At 39.4% G+C, this 12,304-nt stretch overlaps 1 protein-coding gene across 1 annotated transcript in view; it reads left to right on the forward strand.

Moving 5' to 3' along the window:
* The window catches only part of LOC111188585 (NACHT, LRR and PYD domains-containing protein 12-like), a 52,876-nt gene that overhangs the window by 23,606 nt on the left and 16,966 nt on the right, over positions 1 to 12,304 (forward strand). The window contains exon 6 of the mRNA XM_049479539.1: positions 2,427 to 2,600. Coding sequence (XP_049335496.1) covers positions 2,427 to 2,600 — 174 coding nt within the window. The remainder of the gene's footprint in view (positions 1 to 2,426; positions 2,601 to 12,304) is intronic.

Here is a 12,304-nt window from a genome sequence, read left to right on the forward strand (position 1 = left end):
GAAAAATATAGCGACATCTGGAGCAAAAAACCTCTACACAGATCAGGGGTGCCGTCATATTTATCCGGTTTGCTCACGGAAAAAACAGCTGTTGCCGGGGCTGGATAAGCTAAGCTAGCCGGGGCCTGGCTAGCGGGAGCTAAGCTAGCTGGGGTGGCTATGCTCAGCTGGGCTAACTGAGCAGAGATACCCTGGAGGCTAGCGGTTATCTGGGCTAGCTGGGAGTGTTGCTCGGTTTGCTGGGCGGTGAGAGCGCTAACAGAATGAGTGAGACCCTCGAACAGCTGGCTATGCTGCCCGAGCAATCTCCTCTGGTTATCTACAGCCTGTTGTAAATCCTTAAACTCAGCCATCTGTCTTTTAGGCGAGGTATTATGTAACGCCAGACAGGTAGGAGAGACGCACGCCGAGTAAAAGGTAAAGGCGGGTTTATTTACAGAGTTGTAAACAGAATACCACAGCCAGAGAACAGGTTGAACAAAACTCACACTGGAAGCAGGAATCGTAATACAGGAGACAGTCCAAGATCCAAAGCCAGAGAGACAGTCCGATAATATAACAAATCCAATAAGGGCAAAGACAAAAGGCAAAATCCGTAATACAGGCAAAAAGATCATAACAAAAGGGCAGACAGAAAAGGGTTTGTAATAACGCTCAGTAAGCAACATGAGTCGACAATACCTCGCGAAGAACAGACGTTAATCGAACCCTATATATACAAAACATGGAATTACTATGAACCGGAACTTCTTAGAATACAGGTGACTCTGAACGGGGGAGCGTAACGCGATTGGGTGAGAGTGAGCGGCTGACGGTGACGTCATGGCCAGTGGGATTTTGGGAAATAGAGTTCGGGTGTGTGAGAGGAGATCCTAGAGACCTGACAAGATTATGGTTATTGTATTGTACTAGCAAAATTTTGTGGTTGGAGGGTTAGACCAGAACACTGTGAATCACAGGTTTCGGCTGTAATATTGCACTTCAAGATTGTTGAATGTTCTAATAAACTTAAAATGGATTGTTAATAAAATAATACTTATTTACATCTATTTCTTATTGTTACTATTCACGGGTTATGGATTTACTGTATAATTAAAAAAGTCAACATGTGTGTTTTTTAGTAAAGTCTATTGTGCTTTCCTCATTTTGTAGATTAGCTTCATGTAATCTTGGAATAAAGACATGTGTAAATCTGGAATCAGTTTTAAAACTGGAAATCTCCTCCCTGAAAGAACTGGACCTCAGTAACAATGACCTGCAGGATTCAGGAGTGGAGCTGCTCTCTGCTGGACTAAAGAGTTCACACTGTAAACTGCAGATAGTCAGGTCAGTTGGTTTATTTTAAAATGATAAATGTGAAGATATATATATGTATATATATATATATATATATATATATATATATATATATATATATATATATATATATATATATATATATATGTGTATATATATATATATATATATATATATATATATATATATATATATATATATACTGAGCTTTACCAATATATTTATTTATCAAAACACCAGGACTGTATCAAATATTCAACATTAACTATTACAATGGGTCAATGCAGAATTTAATTGTCAATGGTAATGTATGCTGAAGCAACTACATGGGGTGCTGTGGAGAATCATGGTTGAGGGGTAATGGGATCACATAGTCTTCATGCCTGCCATAGCACTTATTACTGCTCTGAATGAGTTTATTGTTAATACATTGCACGTATTACTGCACTAACTGAGTTTACTGTAAATACATTCTCAATGCAATTACACATTTTACCAGTGTGGCCCCGAAATCACATCACAGTACTGGTAAGAACACAGTAAAACGTAGTAAAGAATTTTGTTTATATGGGTAAAAATTTCAGTAAAACTACATAAAATGGGGAAATTAGTACTGACTAACTTGCCTTCAGAATTTTTACTGTAGGACCCTGAACCTACTGGAGTGCAGGAGGATAAACTAAAAATTAAAACAAGACTTAATAGGGAATGTTAATTTGAGCTGTATAGATGAGTTATTCTACCTAAGTATTAGATTGACATGAGACAAATTTATATGTTGATTTATATATTACTTACTACCAATAAATCATTTCTTAAATGTTCCCCCCCCAAAAAAATATTTTGTAACATTTTATTTATGTCTTTGCACTAATTGTTTACCTAGATTATGGTTATTGTATTAGCTTTGTACTAAGAATAGTTAGTGGTTGGAGGCAACAACACTGGTTTTGACTGTAATCTTATACTTTAAGATTGTTAAATGTTCTAATAACCTAAAATGGATTGTTAATAATATAATACTCATTCACAGACATTTCTTATTTTTTATCACTAATGTTATGGATTTAATTGAATTGTCATTATGTGTATTTTTAAGTAAAATCTGTTGTGCTTTCCACATGTTGTAGATTAGCTTCATGTAACCTTGGACAAAAGACATGTGAAAACCTTGGATCAGTTTTAAAGCTGGAAAACTCCTCCCTGAAAGAGCTGGACCTCAGTAACAATGACCTGCAGGATTCAGGAGTGGAGCTGCTCTCTGCTGGACTGAAGAGTTCACACTGTAAACTGCAGATTGTCAGGTCAGTCAATTCATTTTGAAATGAGAAATATCTGAATAAGATATATTCAGAGCTTTACCAAGATATTTATCTATCAAAACACAGGACTGCATCAACTAATCAACATTCATTATAAATATGGGTTAAAACAAAGATTGCTGGTTAAAAACCTGAACCAGCACTAATCCAGTGTTGAAGTGACTGCTGATAGTTGCTTAACATATGCAATGCACATTCAAAGCAGATGTTCAGTTGATGCTGATGTTTTGTTTATTTAATGAAATAAAATGAATAGAATAAAAAAGTATTTAATCGATTGCCTTTGTTAGCTTAACAAACAAAATACCACATAGTAAAAGAGTCTCAGCTGGTATCAACCTCCCCCCCCCCAGAGGCCAGGTAGACTACTTCATTCATCTGCATCCTTCTGTCTCATGCAACAATGGTGCATCTCCTGTGACTAATTACACTTTCGAGAAGTGTTCGGCTGTACAGTGAATGGCAGTCTCTGAAACACCTGGCACACACAACAGAAGAAGGTTTTGGGAGCTGTTGTTTCCACTCTTTCTGTCTGTTTCTCTTTTGAGTGGCGGTTTTGTTTTGTACCTCCTCAGCATATTGTGTGCCTTTCCTGACAGCAAGACTTGAGGCAGGGCAGTCATCTGCCTGGCTCTCCCATGAATAAATGTCTAGGCCACACTGCTTCATGTCCTTCTTGCAGACACCCTTGAAGCACAGTTTCGGGTGCCCTGTTGTCCTGGTGCCTTCTGCCAGCTCACCATAGAGGAGGTCTTTGGGTAGGCGGCCTGCTTCCATCCTCCTGATGTGGCCGAGCCAACGGAGATGCCTCTCGTAAAGTGTTGCCTGCATACTGCCCATGTTGGCACGTTCCAGCACATCTGTGTTAGTTTTCTTCTGTGCCTCGCATATGTGGTCCACGATTTGCTGCTAAGCACACAGGCCTTGTAGATGCACAAATTGGTCTTCTCAGTGAGGCTGGAAATGTTCCAGACTGTCTGGTTCTGTTTTGCCATAACTGCTGCTGCCTTGGCAATTCTGCTGATGACCTCTGCATCAATGGAGAGTGAGCTAGGGAAGATGGATCCAAGGTAGCTTCCAGGCGGTATCCAATAATGGCGATGTTTGGCAGGGTCTCTGTGCCTTGTGCCAAAACATTTGTCTTCTTTAGACTGATGGTCAGGCCAAACTCCTTGCAGGCATGAGAGAAGAGATTTACAAGCTGCTGCAGACCATCTTCTGTGTGTGATGTTATGGCTGCGTCATCAGCAAAAAGCATCTCACAGATTAAAACCCTTGTGACTTTGGTCTTGGCACGAATACGGGTGATGTTGTAAAGTTGCATGTTCTCATGGAATGACATGACCACTGCAAGCAGGCGTGGAGGTTAGCCTATCTTCCGCAACAAACTGAAGAGTCCGCTTCAGCTTACAAGGTCAAATCGTCAGATCGATGGAAAGTGTCATCTGCTGCTCCTGGCCCTTCTTATGCAGCTGGCATAATGAGAAGATCATGTCCACAGTTAAATGGCCAGCCCTAAAGCTACACTGAGACTCTGGGTAGATGCGCTAGGTGAGGGTCTGCAGGCATGCCAGGACGACATGGGCAAACAGCTTGCCAACAATACCAGGAGCTTGTCACAATATCCTTTTGTTCAGACCTTTACTGGTTGCCAATTTCAGTTTCTCCAATTTGGCTGAATAGGTGTGCTTCTGGCAGACCACAACAATAGCCTTCTCTGCTGTCAGAATGTCCTTCAGTGTTATAGACTGACCATTTTGAGCTCTTTGTACTTTGCTCTGGTTCCTAGTGTGATTGCGTGTACAAGGAGACTTTGATTCACTTTCCTTTATTCACAGTTTGTTTTTTACCTTTAAGTACAATGGCACTGCTCTCTTCAACTTGCTCCACCTGGAAAAGTGAGTAGCTTGTTTGTAGGATTTATACTCTCAACAACAGTTTCTCAAGATCTCAAAATCAGCCTGTGAGGTTAAATGACTCCATGGGGTACTGAGGCCAATCCTTTTCTGTCCTCCGAAGAAACACTGGCCCATGGATCCATTCCTTACATTTCACAAATGTTTTGCCACTCATGCATCTTGACACCATGTCTGCCAAATTCAGCTTTGTTCCGACGTATTTCCATTATGAAAGACCAGTGTTTTCTCTTATGATTGAGATCCTGTTGGCATCAAAAGTTCTAAATCTGGTCTCTTCATTTCCAGTATATTTCAGAACAGGTTGGCTGTTAGTCCAAATGGTTAAGGCACTAAGTTTTAGCTGCAATTCCTTTCTTAACATTCTGTCCATGTTTACAGCAAGTAAAGCTGCAGTAAGATCCATATGTGGGATTGTTATTTGCTTAAGAGGTGCAACTCTAGCTTTGGCACATGCAAAGGCCACATGCACAGCGTTATTGTTAGAGATAAGTCTTAAATAGCCTACAGTACCATATCTGTGTTCGCTGGCATCAGAAAAGTGATGCCATTGTGACTGTATAGGTGCTCCAAATACACTTGGTTTTACATCATAGCTTCTTGAAATCTTGTGTGGGGTCAGCTATAAACAGTGATTTTGAATTTGAAAGCATCGATTTACACACACCATAACAATTCAAGCGCCCATTGGGACCTCTGTCCAAATCCAGTTTCTTTACATTACTGGCTCTTATGGCACTGTCTTCCTCTGATATTGATGAAAGGTCTGCACAACTGTTGTTAATCCATTAGTGAGATGAAATCTCTCTATTTCTCAAAGAGCAGTGAGGTCTTTCACAAAGACCTTTGCTTTCTGTTCTGTTGCCAATGTGACCCTTAGAATGTTACCAGTTGATTATATTTATTTATAGCAAAAACACTTAACATACATATACACAAACTTACTCATACACAAACTGGACTCTCTGGGGCTGAGCACTTCACTGTGCAACTGGCTGTTAGACTTTCTGACTGGAAGACCACAGGCAGTGCGGGTTGGCAGCAACACATCCAGCATCACCACACTGAACACAGGGGCTCCCCAAGGATGTGTGCTGATGGGTCACTCTGCTGACCCATGACTGCACACCAACACACACCTCCAACCTCTTCGTCAAGTTTGAGGATGACACGACGGTGGTGGGTCTCATCAGCAACAACGATGAGTCACACTACAGGAGCGAGGTGAGCCGCCTGGCCTCCTGGTGCAAACACAACAATCTTTCTCTGAACACAAAGAAGACTAAGGAGATTGTTGTGGACTTCAGGAGAACACACACACAGCACCTCTGTCCATCAATGGAACTGCTGTGGAGAGGGTGAGCAGCACCAAGTTCCTGGGTGTGCACGTCACAGAGGACCTCTTCTGGAGCACCAACTCAGCATCACTGGCCAGGAAGGCAAATCAGCGTCTCTACTTTCTCCACAAGCTGAGAAGAGCTGGAGCCCCCATCCCCATCATGACCACCTTCTACAGAGGTGCCATCGAGAGCATCCTGACAAGCTGTTTCACCGTGTGGTACGGGGCCTGCACAACATCCTGCCGCAGGACCCTCCAGCGCATCGTGAGAGCAGCTGAGAAGAATGTTGGCACCTCTCTCCCCTCCCTTCAGGACTTGTACAGCTCCCGCCTCACACGGAAAGCCCTCCGTCTGGCAGGAGATCCCTCTCACCCACTACACAGATTCTTCAGCCTGCTGCCATCAGGTAGGAGACTGAGGAGTCTCGGGGCGAGGACCAGCAGACTGCGAGACAGCCCCATTCATCAGGCTGTGAGAATGATTAATTCTCTTCCTGCTCTACCCCCCATCCCAATCCTGCCCCCAGCACACACTCACTCAGCATCCTGACCCCCCACTAATACAGTACTGAAACTCTGCACTACAATACACAAAGTACTGGACCCTTCCAAACAGACTTGCACTACACACCCAATACCTGCACTACTGATATACTTGCACTGTCAATTCACACTTTAATTCCCCATAAACTGTAAACTTTAAGTACTTTACGCACTCATTCACTTTACCAGCCTTATACCATATTTGCACTACTGTTATACAGGTTCTATTTATACTGTCATTCCATCTCAATCACCATCAATATTGCACTATTGTCTTCCGTCTTACGTATATTTATTGTGTCTTGTTGTATGGTACATATAGTGCCTCCCACTCTTTTAGATTATATATCTTATTTCCTTTTACTTATATTTATATATCTATTTCACCCCCACCAGTACTGCACCTTGTTTTGTCTCATGTATGTCTATTTGTGTCCCTGCTGTATTGTACACATAGTGTCTCCCATTCCTTCTTTTATTATATATATTATCTGTACTTGCTGTAAAATTGGGAAGGAGAGTAACGTAATTTCAATTCTCTGTATGTCCTGTACATATGCAGTTTTGAAAATAAAACTACTTGATATGTTTTACAGCACACAGGTTCATTTGAGAGAGAGAGATTGATTCAAGAGAGGTGGAATGGAGTTTAGTTAACTGCTTTACTAGAAGTTTAGAAATGGCAAATATATCAAAACGATCAACACTTTAATAATCAATTTTAATAAAAGAAATATGCTCAATGATTACTTTAGTAATTAAAACCCAATTAAAGGTTTACTGGCTGGGCAAATTCTTCTAAAAATGTTACCATCAACTGTCAATTTAAATTATGCACCAAGAGGCCCTTCAGGCTAGGTTCACAGTAGAGAATACACAAATTACACACACTACAAAACCTCAAATAAAGGTGAGTCCATCACAGCAACCCCAGTGTAAGAGAAGTGAAGAAAAAAAGGAATCTCCCAAGAGGATAACCAGTCAGCTCAAAGGAGTACCACGTGTGCTGAAGTTATGTAAGAGTAAAATAGACAGATGATTAATAACACAATTTATATCACAGGTTGTACCAGTTGACCCTAGCCAGTGTCAATAATAATAAAACAAATAATTCTACACCAAAACCCAGGCTACAAGCAGGGTTGATCCAATATCACAGTATTAAACAAAATAATAAACAATTAAAATATCAGGATCAAAACAACAATTAATAAAACCCAAACAAAAATAAAGAAAAGAGAAACAAAATTAATAATTCAACCCCACAGACTAGATGCAGAATTAGTCATCAGTTATAAAATCAGTTATAAATCAGTTATAAAATCTCAAATCAGATTAAATACACAGTATAGGAAAAACAGCATAGGCCAAACACCAGCCTAGGCAAAACAGCAGCAGATGCTACGGAAGAAAGTGTGCTCAATGCCACCTAGACAGTCAATGGGGCACTTCAATGGAACACCCAAAAAGTACAAATTTATTTAAATAAGAATAAAGTATTCATTAAAAAAGAGCCCTTAACTCCAACCCACCTTAAGCTGTAATTAATATTAGTACTTGCTTTAGTCACCCTGCTTCAGGTATCTGAAGTAATAGGCTCGTTTCATGCACAAATCCACAGGAAAACCCCACAATCCCCATTAAACAATGCTGAAATGCACTTAATGCTAGGGGAAAAAAGAAAGGAACTCCCTACCTTACCTCCCTAACGCCAGCTCCAAACCCACCTGTTCTCAGGCACGCCAAACTACACACCTAAATAAGATGAGTTTGCGGTTACCCTCTCATAATAAAGGTTAAAACCCAATGCAAATAAGTATTAGGAAGCTTCACAAGCCTACCTTATAGCGAACACAGCTCACATCCACGTAAAAACTACCTAAATTTGGTGTTTGCAAGGGTACTGGTGCTAGCAGCTAGCAGCTAACAGCGTGGAGAATCCGGGAAGGGAGGGGGAGCGAGAGAGAGATGCCCATTTTCTGGCAGAAACCCCTACGCACAATGCATTAGCGTTACTGAGCGTTATATTTACCTTTAAAAAAAAGAAAGCACTGAAACGACAGACACATACCTTCAACAGCAACCCAGAAGCAAGTCCTGCAAATATATAGCACGCTAACTGAGCCTATATACACCTGGAGCTAAATTACCTGCAGCAGCCTAAACACAGAGGGGAGGGCAGGAGGCTGCTCCCAGCACTACGGTGGCCACCTAACCCCAAAAATCCCTGACTCAGGGAGAGTGACAGCCTCTACCTGTTACACCAAAGATCGAAGAAAGTCATCAATAAAAGTTGTTCTCCACTGCATTTGCAACCTCTGGCCTGAAAGTGCATCTGTGGTCTTTGGCAGTTTGCCTCAATGCAAAATTTGTATAGTTAGGAGATGACACAAAATGTACCAGCAATTTGTGTTCAACAGGAGAAACACTAATATCTCCTTCAGGCCACCATAAGAATTACATTAAAGTCTAAGTGACAACTATATGGAACATGTTTTTTATATCTGCCATCTCTGCTATAAGCTTCAAATGAAACCTTGTGATTACTCCAAAAAGTGTGCTTGTCAATGTTGCTCCACAATAAAAAAAAAACTCTAATGGCTCCTTTTTTTGGGATGGTGCACACAATGTGCAATGTACCAGACTTCACTATCCTATCCTTTAAGCTGATGTTTATTTTATCTATTTTAGCATGTCCTTTACTGATCACTTCTGTAAGGTATTCAGTGTATTCAGACCTGACCATTTTATATCTCAAGAACCTTGTCCTTAGGCTCAGAAGATGCTCTGCAATCTGACAATTGATAGGCATAGTTGGCATTTCCCTTCTGAAAGGTAGGTGAAGACTATAATGGCCATTCTGTAGCTTCACTGATGTCTCTGCAATCTTTAAGAATCTTCTATATTTAACTAACATTTCTAATTGGTCTACAGAGGAGTTCTCAGGGAAATCATGATTATATTGTTGAATCAACAGTTCTTCCAATGAAATTTTGTTTACAGAAACACAAGGGCAGCCACTCTTGTCAGCGCTGTTACTGTCCTTCACTGGTCTATTTATAACCCATCACAGTTGGGCTATTACAGCTTGTGGAGCATTTACATTGCTGATTACTTCTCAGGGTTCTATGGCTTCAGGTGTGGTGCTTTCTATCAACAACTCCACACTGGCTTTGATCTGAGGAATCTTGATTTGCTTTAAGTCAGGCCATTTGGACAGTTGACTTGAGCTGGGTATGTTGTGTGTCCACAGGCATGTTCTTTTGTGTGAAGACCTCTCGCAAGTCATTGTACATAACATTATGCATAATTTTCTTGACTCATTGTTCTAAGCAGAATGTTGTTTTTCTTTTTGTCATGTTAAGCTTTTTCATGAGGTTCTCTGTGCAAAATGTTGCAGAGCTACTGTGATCTAGGAAGACGTGTGGATGACTTGAGCTCTTTTAAAACATTATACCTTCACAGGAATGATGGATGGAGTGCAGTCCGAGTAGGTTTGAGAGCTGATGGCGCCACTGTGCTCACTTACCTGGAGAGAAACCTGAGCATTTCTGACTGTTTTTTGCACTGGTTATTATATGTTGAACATGATGCCAACTCATGACTACTACTGCAGAACAGACATATGATTGGTGGTTGCCAGGTCCTGGGTTTTTGTTGTTTTATTTTTATGTTTATGCTGGTGGCGAAACCGTCCTTAGGTTCGAGTGTCAGTGGTGCTTTGTGTTTTCCTTTGTTACTGCCATACTCCATATTGTGGCAGATGTTGTTTTTTTACTAATTCTTATTAATTATTTATGGTAAGGATTGATGATGAGATGGTTTTGCATGGTTTGGCGTGGTGAAGTGAGGCACAATTGTGAAGATTTGCGTGCTTTAACAAATTCAGGTGGCACCATGAGTGGTGTTACATTTTTGTATTTGTGTGTGGATTTATTTTTAATTAATTATATTTAATTATTTTTTTAGCCCACTATTCCTGTTCTGCTAGGAGAGTTCGGCTTCCTAGCACTGGTATGACTTATTTATTATTATTATTTATATTATAGTATTTGTAGAGGTTAATGAGAGAATTGTTGTATTTGTTTTAAACGTGGACAGACCAAGTATCGTTTGAAGGATGCTAAGGTCCCTTTAGCTGCTCCTGTTTCTGTGGTGCTGCTGTTTTTGCTATTTTCCTCCTTGGTGAAGCTGTTTGATCCAGCTGTTAAACTTTTATATTAATATCATTTTAGCGATCGTTAGATTGTTGTTTTTGTTAAGTCTGTTGGTTTTGTTTATATATATATATATATATATATATATATATATATATATATATATATATATATATATATATATATATATATATATATATTCTTTTGTGTGTGGTTTTGGTTAGTTTAATTTCATCCCCAGATGCATTATTTGTTTTTTTCAGTTTTTTCAGGATTACAAGTATTCAACATTTTCTTTGGTCGTGTTTTTCGTTTCTATTTTTTTAAATTGGTTAGATTATATTTTGACAATATTTTGGTTTATTTTTCTTTATTTTTACAATAACAATAGTAATTACATAATTTTTACATAAATACATAGTTTTTTTCTGGAGAGCAGGCTTTATTTGGCTCTTTCTTGTATCTGCTCTGTTGGGTTTAATTGGTTCATTTTCTTTCTTTATTTATTTTTTTGTTTTGTTTCTTAGAAGTATTGCTTTATTTAACTGGTCCCAACTAGCTGTGGGCTTTTTAGTATTTTCTCTGTCCCATATTATATAAAAGTACACTAATCCTTTAATGAATGTTGATGTAATTTAAGCTAAGTATTTTATTGTTTTACTAGTTTCATTTCCTGAGGTTGGATTAAAATTAAAGGGTATTTCTGTATAACCTAGTGGTGATTTCACATTTTATGACAGTGGGGTTTGGTGATATAAATAAGTATAAGTTTGTAAGGGAGTTTGAGTGAAATTGCTCCCATGTTGGAACTTATATCTAATACCATATATTCCCTTTTCTGCCATAGCATTGCAACACCTGAGAAACAATGTGAATTCCTTCAAAGCTCTAGGATCTTCAGCTTTAATGACTGGCCATGACACGTCTTCAATATAAGCACATGATATTTTATACTTATTACGAAAGTGCTCCTTGATTAATTTCATTGCCTTGATATAACCTGTACTCAGGGACAGGTGTTGACAACATTAAATTAGGTTTTGTGTTTGTACCTTGGTATACTGGATAGAAAACTGTCAGTTTTACTCTAAATCATTTGTTCAAATGAATGAATAAAGGTTTGTACTAATATTGCCACCAAAACCTAAATTTCCAGCTTTTTTCATGTTTCTGGGGCATGTTATGTTAAGCTGTGTTTGGAGAGGTTAGAGATCTGTGAACTCTGGGAACTGTGATGATAATCTCGAGTTTGAACAGTGCTGCTAGTTGGACCAAACTGCTTGAGTTGAGTGGAACAAGAAAAAGGAACGGACCCCTTCCCTAGGTCAAACAATCAGAGAAGTAATGGTGTTAAACTGCATTTATTTCAGGTACTCATTCATTTCATCAGTTGATGGAGAGTTAACATTACTGTTTTCTGCCTTTTTAAGATAATCAGTTTTAGCATTTGTGGCTGCTATTTCAAATTGAAGTTCTAAAGTCTCTCCCCTTTCCGGTGTTCCTTTGTTTTAGAAGCTGCTCCTGCTCCTTCTTCAATGCATGTTTTTAACTGTGTAACTGCTTTAGTCATTCATGCTGCCCTTTCTGCCTCAGCACAGATATTAGCAGAATCTGTAGATGATTCATTGCTGTGTGTGCTAGATATTCCAGATCTGCTGGACCCTTGCTTAAAGATGGCACTATTGAAACATTATCATGTGAAGTTGTATGTTTCAAATCTAAAGATGTGAT

The sequence above is a fragment of the Astyanax mexicanus genome, chromosome 1, assembly GCF_023375975.1.
Source record: "Astyanax mexicanus isolate ESR-SI-001 chromosome 1, AstMex3_surface, whole genome shotgun sequence".
Taxonomy (NCBI): Eukaryota; Metazoa; Chordata; class Actinopteri; order Characiformes; family Acestrorhamphidae; genus Astyanax; species Astyanax mexicanus.